This window comes from Lipotes vexillifer, unplaced genomic scaffold, assembly GCF_000442215.2.
Source record: "Lipotes vexillifer unplaced genomic scaffold, Lipotes_vexillifer_v1.1 scaffold319, whole genome shotgun sequence".
Lineage (NCBI taxonomy): Eukaryota > Metazoa > Chordata > Mammalia > Artiodactyla > Lipotidae > Lipotes > Lipotes vexillifer.
The window spans coordinates 724704-739140 of record NW_006784061.1 but is presented as its reverse complement, the minus strand read 5'-3'; the positions used below and the strand labels follow the sequence as shown (position 1 = coordinate 739140).

General features: G+C 34.7%; 1 protein-coding gene across 1 annotated transcript in view; it reads left to right on the top strand.

Annotated features, from left to right (window-relative positions):
- LOC103085244 (serine-rich coiled-coil domain-containing protein 2-like) overlaps nucleotides 1-14437 on the top strand; it is a 60681-nt gene that overhangs the window by 29638 nt on the left and 16606 nt on the right. Inside the window, exon 5 of the mRNA XM_007456481.1 lies at nucleotides 6642-6731. Coding sequence (XP_007456543.1) covers nucleotides 6642-6731 — 90 coding nt within the window. The remainder of the gene's footprint in view (nucleotides 1-6641; nucleotides 6732-14437) is intronic.

Genomic DNA, 14437 nt, shown 5'->3' with positions numbered 1-14437 from the left:
TCAAAAAACTTATTTTGACATAGCAAAGCAATGCAGCAATATGCAGGAGTAATCTCACTCAGAATTTAAAGGATATAATATATTGAGCTCTGAGCCATTGGGGTCAGATCAGAATCCACCTTATGAATAAATAGTAAGAACAGATGGATCAGGTGTTATGATTAAGGGTATCAGAAAACTTATGAATCTGAAAAAAGAATATCTGAATATTGCAAATTGAGGGCCTACCAAATATAAGATTAAAAAGGAAAAGAGTAAGACCAGTGTTCGTATTTAAAAACTAAAGACAAAACCCAACCCAACCAGTTTTTAGGGAGAAGAAAAGGTACTTTTAGGAAATTAAGCTTCAAATTTTGCAAAAATCTATTACAGAGCACAAGAAGTTGTATCTAGTGCACTTTAGAAAAAAAAAGGTTATGACCCTCACATTTTATAACTAAATGCATTTTTATTTATATACAAAGATATATTCTCAGACCTTTAGCATATTGAAAAATATGCCACCCAGTTATCTTTGTAAAATTATTTAATAATGCGTCCTAAATGCTTGAGAGAGAAATTTAAAAATAACTCAAGGGCTTCCCTGGTGGCGCAGTGGTTGGGAGTCCGCCTGCCGATGCAGGGGACGCAGGTTCATGCCCCGGTCTAGGAGGATCCCACATGCCGCGGAGCGGCTAGGCCTGTGAGCCATGGCTGCTGAGCCTGTGCGTCCAGAGCCTGTGCTCTGCAGCGGGAGAGGCCACGGCAGTGAGAGGCCCGCGGTACCGCAAAAAAAAAAAAACCTCAAGAATAAGGAAGTAAAGATTAAAATGAATGAGTGGTGAAATGAAAACCATCTTTAGAGAGATTAGGTGGGATAAACTTCCCAGCTACTAACAGGAGAAAACTTAATGCTCATTATTTAATCTTATGTAATTATATATCATTTAATGTTAAAATTTTTAAATTTATTAATTAAAACATGTTTTGAAATAAAAAATTTTTAATTAAAATTTTAAATTACTATTAATTTTTGTAAATATTTAGATTAAATAAAATAGGTTTTAGAAAAGAGTTAAGGGATATGCTGAAGAAGTCAGTAGCACTGAATTGTGTATCTACAAATGGGTATCTAAAATTATTCTTTTTATATACTTAGATAAATTTAAATGTTTGTGAAATGCTTTAAGATAACTAATAGTAGATTAGAATAATTTATCTTGCAAAAGATGAAAGTAAAAAGACATACCAAGGCTGTCTAAAAACAGCAGAAGTAAAGTGACAGAAGTTAGACCAAATGTAATAAATATAATAGTATATGCAAACAGCCTTATCTCATGGAGAGAGCTTTGTTGAGGATTTAAAGCAAAATCCATTAATTGCTTTGTATAAAGGAAATTTAGATAAAGTAAAACAGCACAATAATGCTGAATATAAAAGGTTGGGTGAGGACAATAAAGTTATTCTCATCTACAAAACTGAAGTTGCAGTATTAAAATTAGAAGAAGAAATCTAAGACTGAAAAACATTATGAAAAGAGGTCACTTTATATTGATATATGATTAATAAATAATGAAAGATATAGCTTTTTATGCTGAGAAGTTTTAATAGTGTTCTTTTTAACTTCAGTGTGCCTCTTAAAAACTAAGAAATGTTCTCTTCCTAGCTGAAATATTATCTTTAACCAGTTAGTAGTAATTTTTTAATATTTTCTAATATCCAGTCCATATTCACATTTCTGCAGTTCTAAAAATATCCTGTACATTTGTACATCTAGTTATTCCTTAAGTCTCTTTTACTTTAGAATTACTCTTTTTTTCATTGTACTGACTTACTGAAGAGACTGGGCCAGTTATCCTTAACAATATCTCACCTTACAAATAACTTTTAGAAAGGTTTTAGAAATATCTAAGAGAATCCTAAAGAAAGGAAGAAAAGCAAAGAAAAGTGAAAACATTACTCTTTAGCGATATGTGCTTCGAAATCCTCTGTATTTGATACATTAAACTTAGAAATCGTATTTATCTTGGAAGATCCCATCACCTACCTTTAGTTTAGTTGTGGAACTGGAAAGTCACTTGTTCAAATCAAGAGAATTTAAAGAGATATAAACCACTCAAAGTAGAGCTAGGTAAGAGCATTATTCAGAGTACCAAAATTAAAATTGCCTTTCTCTTTACGGTTTTTTTCTTTCCTTGTATCCCTAATTTGCTCTTCTTAAAAATAGCAAAATGGCATCAGAGGAGCCATGGAATAGGAATTAGATAATTTTTCTTCAGTATTAATTAGTTGAATCTCTTGTCTTCAATATTAATTAGCTGAATGACATTGGCAGTTTCCATCAGTCTCTAGTGCTTTCTTTATCAAAAATGTGAAGTTTTTTCTAGATGATTTCAAAGTCTTTTTCCATTTCTAGCTTTCTATACTTTTTATCTTTTTTCAAAAATAGGCACTCAGCTCTAACCTATGTTTACATGCAAACATCAAGAAAAATGTAGCGACAATATGATGTGTTAAATTCATATTTTGTGTGAAACATACAGATATAAAATCAGATTGCAGTGCTCCAGAAATGAAACTGAAAGGTATAGAGGCATGACTATTTGAACCTTATTCCAAAATGCTGAGAATGCCCATTTATTTTCATCTTAGTGTACTAGTTTAATGATAGTTAATTTAGATGCATTTGTTTATTGAATCCTCAGAATAATCTTATGAAATTATTGTGTAGAATTTTCTTTGTGGAGACATTAGAAAGTGGAATTCAGCTTAAGTAGGTTAGCACTGTAATATATTTGAGAAGCCATGACCAGCCTGAAGCTACATAGACCTGGGTTCAAATCCTGGCTCTGAAACTTAGTAGCCGTCTTCTCTAAGGGAAGTTACTTAATTTCTCTTAAGCCTCTTCTATATGTGAGGATAATAAAAATAATACTGACCATATAGGGTTGTGATAGCTAATTGAACTACATATGTAAACTCTCTAATGCTACAGTTGGCCCATGGGTGCATGATAAATAATAACTCTTATTTGATGATTTGTCCCAAATCACCCAGCTAGTAAATCAGTGCATATCTAATGATGTTTTAAGTTTTAAGTAAAAGTCTAACTAAAAGTGACTTGAAAATAAGAACATTTATAAACTTAAATAACAAGAAAGTATATTGGTCCCACCTGCTTCCATGGTTTCCTAATTGGTCATTTGGGTAATGGCAAAGTTCTAGGGTAGCTTTTTTGGAATCCTCTTGGCTACCGCTTCATGGTCACAGGATGTCTGCCATAGCTCTATGTGTCATATACTCAGTAGTCCCCAAAGATAGGAAAAGCACCTATTTTCTGTAGCATACCAATTTTAAAAATTAAGAGCACTTTCTTAGAAATAACCCAGGCTTGCCTCATGTTTTATTGGCTCGATTTGAGTTCTTTGTCCCTTAAGCACTGAGGAATGGGATTAATTAAATTGGTTCAGACTAATCAGACTCTATCACTGGGTCAAGAGAGGATACATACTTCCCTGAATATGGGACTGCATAGAAGGTGAGCATCTGAACAGAATCTGTCAGCAATAAAGAATGCAGATGGCGAGGGAGTGATTTGAGTAGCTGTTTTCTATCTATTGAAATCACTAAAAACTAGGTTTTCCAAATTGTGGAAAATTCAAATATTTGCTGGTTATTGTTCTTTATATGTTAACACATAGGCCACAGACAGGACATTATTTCTGGAATTGCAGGATAGAACAAGTAATGTGCTTGCATTAAGATAAATGTCTTACAAAAGACCTTAATGTCTATCTTATAAAAGAAATTAAAGATGATACAAACAGATGGAGAGATATACCATGTTCTTGGATTGGAAGAATTGACGTTGTGAAAATGACTCTACTACCCAAGCAATCTACAGATTCAGTGCAATCCCTATCAAACTACCAATGGCATTTTTCACAGAACTAGAACAAAAAATTTCATAATTTGTATGGAAACACAAAAGAGCCTGAATAGCCAAAGCAATCTTGAGAAAGAAAAATGGAGCTGGAGGAATCAGGCTCCCAGACTTCAGATTATACTGCAAAGCTAACAGTAAACAGGACAGTATGGTACTGGCACAAAAACAGAAATATAGATCAGTGGAACAGGATAGAAAGCCCAGAGATAAACCCACGCAGATATGGTCACCTTATCTTTGATAAAGGAGGCAAGAGAAATGGAGAAAAGACAGCCTTTTCAATAAGTGGTGATGGGAAAACTGGACAGCTACATGTAAGAGAATAAATTAGAACACTCCCTAACACCATACACAAAAATAAACTCAAAATGTATTAAAGACCTAAATGTAAGACCAGACAGTATAAAACTCTTAGAGGAAGATATAGGCAGAACACTCTATGACATAAATCACAGCAGGATCCTTTTTGACCCACCTCCTAGAGAAATGGAAATAAAAGCAAAAATAAACAAATGGGACCTAATGAAACTTAAAAGCTTTTGCACAGCAAAGGAAACCATAAACAAGATGAAAAGACAACCCTCAGAATGGGAGAAAATATTTGCAAACGAAGCAACTGACAAAGGATTACCCTCCAAAATATACAAGTAGCTCATGCAGCCCAATATCAAAAAAACAAACAACCCAATCCAAAAATGGGCAGAAGACCTAAACAGACATTTCTCCAAAGAAGATATACAGACTGCCAACAAACACATGAAAGGATGCTCAACATCACTGATCATTAGAGAAACGCAAATCAAAACTACAATGAGGTATCACCTCACACCAGTCAGAGTGGCCATCAAAAAATCTGTAGACAATAAATGCTGGAGAGGGTGTGGAGAAAAGGGAACCCTGTTGCACTGTTGGTGGGAATGTAAATTGAACAGCTACTATGGAGAAGAGTATGGAGGTTCCTTAAAAAACTAAAAATGGAACTGCCATATGACCCAGCAATCCCATTACTGGGCATATACTCTGAGAAAACCATAATTCAAAGTGAGTCATGTACCACAATGTTCATTGCAGCACTATTTATAATAATAGCCAGGACATGGAAGCAACCTAAGTGTCCATCAGCAGAGGAATGGATAAAGAAGATGTGGCACATATATACAATGGAATATTACTCAGCCATAAAAAGAAACAAAATTGTGTTATTTGTAGTGAGGTGGATGGACCTAGAGTCTGTCATACAGAGTGAAGTAAGTCAGAAAGAGAAGAAGAAATACCGTATGCTAACACGTATATATGGAATGTGAAAAGAAAAAAAAAGGTTCTGAAGAACCTAGGGGCACACAGGAATAAAGACACAGACATAGAGAATGGACTTGAGGACACAGGGAGGGGGAAGGGTAAGCTGGGATGAAGTGAGAGAGTGGCATTGACATATATACACTACCAAATGTAAAATAGACAGCTATGGGAAGCAGCCGCATAGCACAGGGAGACCAGCTTGGTGCTTTGTGACCACCTAGAGGGGTGGGATAGAGCGGGTGGGAGGGAGTTTCAAGAGGGAGGGGATATGGGGTTATATGTATACATATAGCTGATTCACTTTGTTATATAGCAGAAACTAACACAACAATGTAAAGCAATTATATCCAATAAAGATGTTTTTAAAAAAAGATAAATGTCTTACATTATCTGTTTCTTCTTTACAAATTCCTATTATATTGAATTCCAGGAGGTCTAGATTGACCTGCATATATATTGAATTTTGTTTCAATGACTGTCCCGTGTTTCAGAATGGGAAATATGTCTATACTAAGAATACAAAGAATGGGAAACAAGTTTGTATTACAGAGATTTTTGTTTTGATTAGATTTTATTTTGATTATGGAAATTGGGATGATCCGATTGCAATTAAGAAAAAATTTGAATATTGGTAAATATTTTAAAAGTAAAAACTTAACCATTTTAGCTTGATGCAATAATCAAGATTTTGTTATGTAGGTTTTCCTACAAGAAAGCATATTTACCTCCGGGGGGGGTTTTAATAAATAATATGCCTATATTCCAACTTCACACCAAGGAGAAATTATCATTATCAATCTTTTCCTTTTTAAAAAATTTGATATTTATTTGAGAGACCATAGTTTACACAATAGGCACATTATTTTGTGTTGTATAAATTACTGAATGATCTGAGTGAAGTCATGTGAAGAGAATTTATTTATGAACTGAGATGGTCGGATGGATCTTGTCAAAGGGCAGAGATCCTTTAAAATATTCCAGTCCAGTAAAGTCAACACATCATTAAAGGGGCTTTTAAATGCGTTGCACGGGTGAAGAGACAACCTTAATTGTGGACTGGTGGTATTTAATAGCCGAGTCCCATCAAAAATGAATTTAAGAAAGAAACTATGCTGCAGTGATTGTAGTACCATAATACTTTAGGGACGTATTTAAAGTTTTGCTATTATATTCTTTATATACTGTATATTGCTGTATATGTCCTACATCTATATACACATATATTTATATACATAAAATCATAGGTAGTGTGTTCTATGGGCAGTATAAGAGATTGCCAACGGTAATTTCGACTACTCAAAATTTTGCCTTGCCGGGTGAATCTAAAATCCAGTCTAAGAGAGACCCTAATTACTTTGTTTGTATGTATATGTGTATATATAGAATTACCAATGTAAAAATTTATGTTTTTGTTCAGGCAACTCGGTGTAACTGCCATCAAAAATCTAAAGAGGAAAAATGCACATATGCTGATAAATATACCCAAACACCCTGGAGAAGATTTCCTGTAAGTAACACATACTCTTATCCTCTTTTCTTGTCATTTACTATTTTGATGTTTTGTTCTACTCTTTTTACTATAATAATTTTGAATCTGCCTTGGCTGTCAGTTTTTTTTTAAGGTAAGTGGATTTTTGTTGTTCTTAGGTGTTTCTGTGCTTTCTGAAGCTTCTCTTCTGTGTCTTATATGAATGAATGTGCACTTAACAGCTTTCCATTCTGCACACCGTAGGTCATTTTATTTGAGTGTCTAGTCTCTCTCTTATTGCATGTATTTATGAGAGTAGTAGTTCCCCATGCCCTACAAGAAAAAGAAGTCCAAAATGCAGTCCTCCCTCTTTAGCAGCATATGACTCTGAAAATATATTATGTAGCCTGTTCTTTTTATTTGTTGAGACTTTTCAAATATATTCTGTTATTATAATTACTCAAATAAATATTGAGGCTATTAGGAAGTATAAATGCATTAAGATACAGACAGTAAAGGTTATGTTTTGGGCATAGTTAGGGTAGGGAATGGCTTCTTCTAAACAGTAGAAAATAACCATGCATTCTGTGCTTCTTCATTGTTTTTCAAAAATACTACATCTCAAAACATGTTTAGTGTTAAAAATACACTTTCTGAACTCAGCTCAGGATATGCCTGAGCCAGAGAGTCATCATGGCTATCAGTCATTGTTATCCTATTGTATGGTGCCAAGTAATAGGTATTTCATGGTAAGTGAATGCCTGATAAGCCAGCCTTGCTCTTCTTTTGCCTTATTTTAAGCAGTGGAATCCTCGTTAACACAAATGAACAGGGAATTATAATGGTTAGTGTAATCAACAATCTGCTTTTTTTAAACTTAGCTATAGGCCTTTAAAGTTTATAAGATACTTGTTTCTTTTCATCTAATAAGTAGTTATTTTTTGTATGCTTTGTATAAAGTACAAAGCTAATAATTAATTTGTTCAACAAAAGTTTGGTGAGCCCCTCCCATCTCAGTTATTAGCCTCTTGAAGTAGAAGTGGGGAATTGGGAAAGAAAATATACAGACAAATAAGGATTCTTCCATTAACAGGTGCTTATTAAAGGAACTGACGGTGTGATATAGTTAAAGTGTAGAAAGTGCTGAAAGTTTCAAAGGATTGGGAAAGTCTAGGTGGAAGAATCAAGCTTGGTGAAAAGGGTGAAGGTAGTGGTTGAATCATAGAAAGCAAAAGATGTCAGTAGACAGAGACGAGTTCCAGAATTGAGAATGAGAGACTATTCTACATCAGCACTCTTCCATAGAGTTTCCTTGAGGTCCAGTGCAGTAACCACTAGCTACATGTGACTGTTGAATACTTGAAAATGTGGCTAGTGTGACTGCAGAAGATAACTGTAAATAATATTTAATTGTAATTAAATGTAAATAGCCACATATGACTAGTGGATACCATATTGGACAAAGCATCTCTAGAGTTGATGAAGTAGACTTAGATGGATTATAGGAAAGCCACCTGGAACAATAAGGGGAAGTCAGTGAAGGCAATTTTTGGGAGAAATGAAGGAAAATAAAAAAGACAGAGTTCATATTTAGGTAGTGGAAATAAAGAGAGAAAGAAGGTAAAAATGAGTTGTAGGAGAAGATGGTACCTTCAGAAGAAGAATGGATAAGTCAAATTCTGACCAAATGTTCTCATCTGAGGGACAGAATGCCCAGATAAAATAGTGAAATTGGTAACATGGAAAGAAGAAGAAAAACGTGGAAGGTGCCTAATCATTCATATAAGAATACTTGAAGAGACTAGGCATATGCAGGAAAATGGTGATTATATGAGAAATAAGGATTCACTTTAAATATATAAACTTATAAGACTTTATTTTAAACATAGTATGACATTGTTGATCCATGTACAAGCATGTTCTTATAAATAATATTATCTTGGACTGAATTTTAAGTTTTTAAAATGTATTTCCAATATCGTTTTTAAAGCATTTAACATCAGTATTTGAAGATTTGAATAGTTATTTTGCACATTAAGTAAATTGTAAATTTTCATGATAGGTACTTTTATAGAACATTTGTTTGAACATCTTAAATTAACTAGAGAAGACAAAATACCAGAATACATTTCTAGACTCACACCATCAAAGCTTATTATTTATGCCCTTGAATCTCAAAGAAGGGATTGCAAGATGGACCCAAAGGATTCACATTATGACCCAACCTGGATTACTCTGAAAATTGAGTGTAGGAATAAACAGTTTTATTGGTATCAATGGGAAAGTTGCCGATCAGTTAAAACTCAGATTGTGCACAATTTGACCTGATACTAGTTTCCTCTCATATTTTAAGAACTAACTCTTATTATATATAGCAAAGGAGTTAAGAAAGATGCTTTTATATAAAATTTAAATGCTCTGTTGGAATTAGTTTCTAGTACTGAATCACAGATTAATCCACTTTATAGCATATTTAATAGATATGAATAAAATTTATATAAATTCAAGAATTGGAATATCATCAGCATTATTTGCAATCCTTTGTGCTTAGAATTAGGTTCGCATGACTCAGATTTATTGGATCATACATATATTTCAAAATGTCATAGTCAACTATGTTCCTATTGTAGCTATTTATAAAATAGAAAATATTGAATCAGGAAAATACATCACAGACATATCACACACACAAAAATCAATTGTTTATAATTCCCAAAGGAGAAGGAATTTACTTAGTCCTACCAGTCATGATGTATGTGCTAGCAAAGAACTTTGCTCCTTTTTTTCCCCTTGCCTGGGAGATAAGATGAAATGTTAAATATAAGGAACAGTATAACCCAAAGATTTGTCTCAAGTACTCTTTCCTAAGTCCTCTTTCTTTTAGACCACATGCCTTTCTGATTTGGAAGTGGGCAGTATTATTGGTTAATTTTTATGTAAGATTAATGTCCTGATTTTAAACTTAGATGTGCCATTTTCTCCCAATTAGAGAGTCGTTACATTACTATTTATATAAATTTCCAAAGGGAATTAAGGGATTTATTTCTTTGCTAAGCTTTTTATTTATATTCACTATTACTTATATTTAAAATATGCCACTAGAAGTATTTTAAGTGAAATATCTATATCCTTTGGTGTATAAACATGTAATATTTAATGGTCATGCAATAATGTCTAATCAATATTAGACATTGAACATTGAGTATGACCTATGTTTCAGTGAGCTAAATGCTGATAGGAACCATCTTTGTACTGAGACATCACACTTTAGTATGCATGTGAGTATGACAACACACCAAGAATTCTATTATGTGTGTCTTTTACACTGTAGTTTATGAGCAATAGCACCTGAAACCAATAACTGGAAAATGGAATTGTTTTTCAAGGCTAGGGACAAATGAAATATAGATATTAGAGCAGCTGAGTGATTTATCTGGTCATAAATTTAAGGGTATGTAAATTCGTATCCTCTAATACCAAATACCAGAACTGAAGTAGGCATTTTTGGAACTTTGTTTAAAATATCCACAGAAAGGGACTTCCCTGGTGGCACAGTGGTTAAGAATCTGGCTGCCAATGCAGGGGACACGGGTTCGAGCCCTGGTCAGGGAAGATCCCACATGCCGTGGAGCAACTAAGCCCGTGTGCCACAACTACTGAGCCTGCACTTTAGAGCCCGTGAACCACAACTACTGAGCCTGTGTGCCATAACTACTGAAGCCTGCGCACCTAGATCCCGGGCTCTGCAACAAAAGAAGCCACCGCAATGAGAAGCCCGCACACTGCAATGAAGAGTAGCCCCCGCTCGCCGCAACTAGAAAAAGCCCTCATGCAGCAACAAAGACCCAACGCAGTCAAAAATAAATAAATAAATAATAAATAAATTTTTTAAAAATAATAAAATAAATGTCCACTGAAAGAAACAAAGTTTGTGTGCACAGTAGTTAGAAAACAAAGGGCAGCACCAAAGTTTTCCACTGCTGGTATCCATTTCATGTGTGTAATGTAGGGTTTAACTTACTAACTTAACACAGTGAGGGTGTAGGCAGGACATAGAGAGATTTTACTGTTAGAATTTAATGTTAGATAGCAGTCAGTGAGAAATGGATGATCCTGTTAGGTTTCCAAGAGGCAGCATGATCAAATTAGTCTTTTAGAAGAAATTAATCAGTTTCCATAAGAGGTAATAAAAGTTGCTCCTCTTTTAGTTTATGCTAGCAGACTGCTCACTTATTAGGCCTTTATTTGTTGGAGCATTCTAACTTCTCTTGTTCTTAGGTAATTACAAAAACATTTTTACAGATGTTTTAGAAAATTACTATTTTTTAAATGTCAGATGTAACTAAATTTTTTTCCTAGAGAATGTCTCTTTAGTATTTTGCTCAGAGGGTTCTTTCAAAAAGTTACATTGATATTTCTGATATAGCAGAAAATAATACCATTTCTCTTACCTAGTCCTAAAATTTCTAAGCAAATATAACTATCTTGATCACTCAGAGCGGTGAAGTGTCAATGTACCTTCAGCCAAAGCCCACCAGGAATATATCTGTAAAACAAGTTGGGTGGATTACTTGTTGCAGCCAAGGAGAACACACATCGTTAAAAATGATATCAAGATTGTATCAGAAAGAACCTTTTATAGGATTTGAGCTTTTCTTGGATGATTTGAGGGAGGGTCTAAGGAATCGTGTTTGCTCACATTGGATACTATCAGAAGGTAGAAAAGTCTAGAGTACTTTCTGGATGGCACAGTGTGACCTTGTCTTTATCTGTACTTAGGCAAAATTATGAAGTGACCTTATTTTGTTTCATGTTGCCATGGTCTCAGAGTAACCATGGTATTCTGTGAGATTGTATATGAGATCACTGGGCACTAGGGGCTGCTTGTTATCTTTCACAGAAGGAATACCTGGGCATGGATTAAATAAAAATTTACCAACCAGATGAAATTTCTTTTATGATTGTAACTCTGTAACGTTTGGATTGTTACCTCTCTGTTTTTTTAAAATCATTTACTGTACTTTGCCATGTTTTAGTGTAGTTTATTGGTGGTGGTAGTAGTAATGATTACATAAGAATTATTATGAAGAAAGAGAAGTTTGGAGAGTTAGAGTTGGATCACATTATGGAGAGACTTAGATGCTAGACTGAGAACTTTCAACTTAATTCTGTAGCCAGAAGGTTCTAGCAGGGGCCAGACTTAACTATATTTTGTTACAGGGAGAGTAATGTGAGAGGAGAAACTGTGATTGTATTGAGGCAGGGGTTGTGTCTCATTCCTTCATCTGTGCTTAGTGGCTTATGGCTTAGCACAGGGCCCAGTAGGATTGACTCAGTTCCAGTGAGAACATAGTGAAGGCAGGGAAAACTACTTAGAAGATTGTTACAATAGCCCAGGAGATGAGGCTAACCTATGATTTTTGATCTCTCATGGAGATGGAGAGAAAATCCCTGAGGCAGAATCTGTTGTCTTGAAAAGTGATTAGATGAAAAGGTGTGATTAATGGGAAGAAAATGGATGTGGATGACTGGGAAGATGACATGTCAGTTAAGAAAATAGGAGAACCAAGAGAAGGGATTTTATTAGGTAAGAAAACTAAAGGTTTTAGATACATATTTTAATCACTTGAGATTGAGATTCTGGCAGGACAGAAGGGTAGAGGAGTTTGAATATGTAGGATTGGAAATTGAAAGGTGCCAGAGAAGTTAGATATAGATGTAGATTCAAAGTGGGGCGGTGGGAGGTGGGAATGAGTTTATGGAAGACAGAAATCTCTAGTAAAGAGTTTCATCCACTAAGGAAGCTCAGTGCTACAGTGCCAACTGCCACAGACCCCTTTCGGAGCAAATAAGACCATTCTAGGAGGCTTCTTAAGCTCTCCCAGAAGACGGAGACACAAGCAAACTAATTTTCCTGAATCAGGAAAAGTTTTATCTCTTCAGTGCTAAGATTAAAAATTCTCCATCCTCTAAGTTCAGGTGGTAACTCTCATCTGTTCTTGCTTTAAGAAAAAGCAGCTGCTGAGGGAAGAGCTTCAAGTGTTCTGAAGAACTTGGCTCACTGTTCTTTATTTTATCCCACAAGGTTCGAGTTCACAGAAAGATGTTTTTACTTGGTCTCCCTAGGCTTTATCTTGAGAGAAATGAAATTTCCTCTAAAACCCTGAATCCAGATACTCTTGTTTTTTGATGTTTTCGTATTCTTTTATTTTGTTCTTGTTTGTGTGCATATGTATGTGTTTTGTCCCACCGATTTAAAGTGTAACTAGAATGTTATGCATATGGTTAAACTATATGTCAGATATCCTATGTTTTCCTACAAGTAGATTTTTTTTCCCCTTGGATGTGATACATTCATATGCATTCCTACTGCTTTTTGTTTTTATATACAACCATTGTGATTTCTCTAGCAGAAAGCATCTCATATCTTCATCTTAAAAGTCAGCAGAAGATTTAAAGTAGACTCAGTTGAGCAAAAGGCCCTTTCCTGGGCAGAGCTTAGGGATCTTCACAGCATCAACTAGGAAAGAATTATGTACTTTCCTGCCCTCTAATTAGTGCTCCAATATAAATGTAATGTGAGCTACATATATAATATAAATGCTTTAGTATCCAAATTAAAGCAAGAAGAAACATGCAAAATTAATTTTAATAAAATACTCTGTTTAACCCAGTAGGACCATTTGAACATGTAATCAATATAAAGAAGATATTGAGTTACGTTACATTCTAGTTTTTGTTTTCGTATGAAGTCTTTGACATCTTGTGTGTATTTTACATTTATACCACATTTCGATTGAGACTATCTGCTTAACCCCATGTAGCTGCTAGCAACCATATTGGATAGTGCAGCTCTGAATGGAGGTCACTGGGTTTGGCTTTAAACCTGAACTATGTAGCAGGAATTGACCAAAAAAAACACAAAATAGAAAATTCCTTCAGGTTTAAAACCATAGGTCCATTTATTCATTGATTCGTTGAACTTTGACTAGTTTTTTCTGTATTTCAATCCCAGTACTAAGGGCTTTGGATACTAAATAAAAGACATTGCTTGATTCTTAGTTTATGGTACTCATGGACAGACAGCAAAGTGTAAATCAGATGATAGGACAGTGAGGCCTTGTTTCTGGACCAGAGGATGGTGGACATGTCTTCCAGTTATGGGGACTAAACCTTCTGGCTCTCAAATCTATCTTCACATGGCCGTGACTTCCAGCAGTCTTCAGTTCAGGAGTGAAGTGTATTCCAGCACTCACTGCTAGAAGAGATCTATCCGTCTGGGAAATTTTTCTTTCTTTATTAATACTGTCTTTTTGCTCAAAATCATGTTTCCCATCCTTTCCTTACATCTTATAAATCATACGTCTTCTAAGTTTCTAAGTTAGGGTCTTCCGTACAAGTTCCCTTCTTTGTAGAAACACTTGCAGTAGACATGGAATCATGGGGAGCCAGCACATGCTGTTTCTTAGCACTGCTGCTTGGTGTTGCTCACATGTCTGCTGTCTCTGAACTTGCCTGGTCTCAAGGTTTAGTTAGTCATGTTTTATAGTTGTTTCAGTTGTTTTTTTTTTTTACTATTGAAAGGAATATATAATCATCTTTTTATTATCAGGGAAATTACCTTTAGTTTATAGAGATGAGAAGGTCGTTAAACATGTTTTCCTTCTCTCCCCAAGAAAATATGATCCTACCAATATAATTAGCGTTTCAAATAATTTTCCTCAGTATCACTCTAATGTGCATTG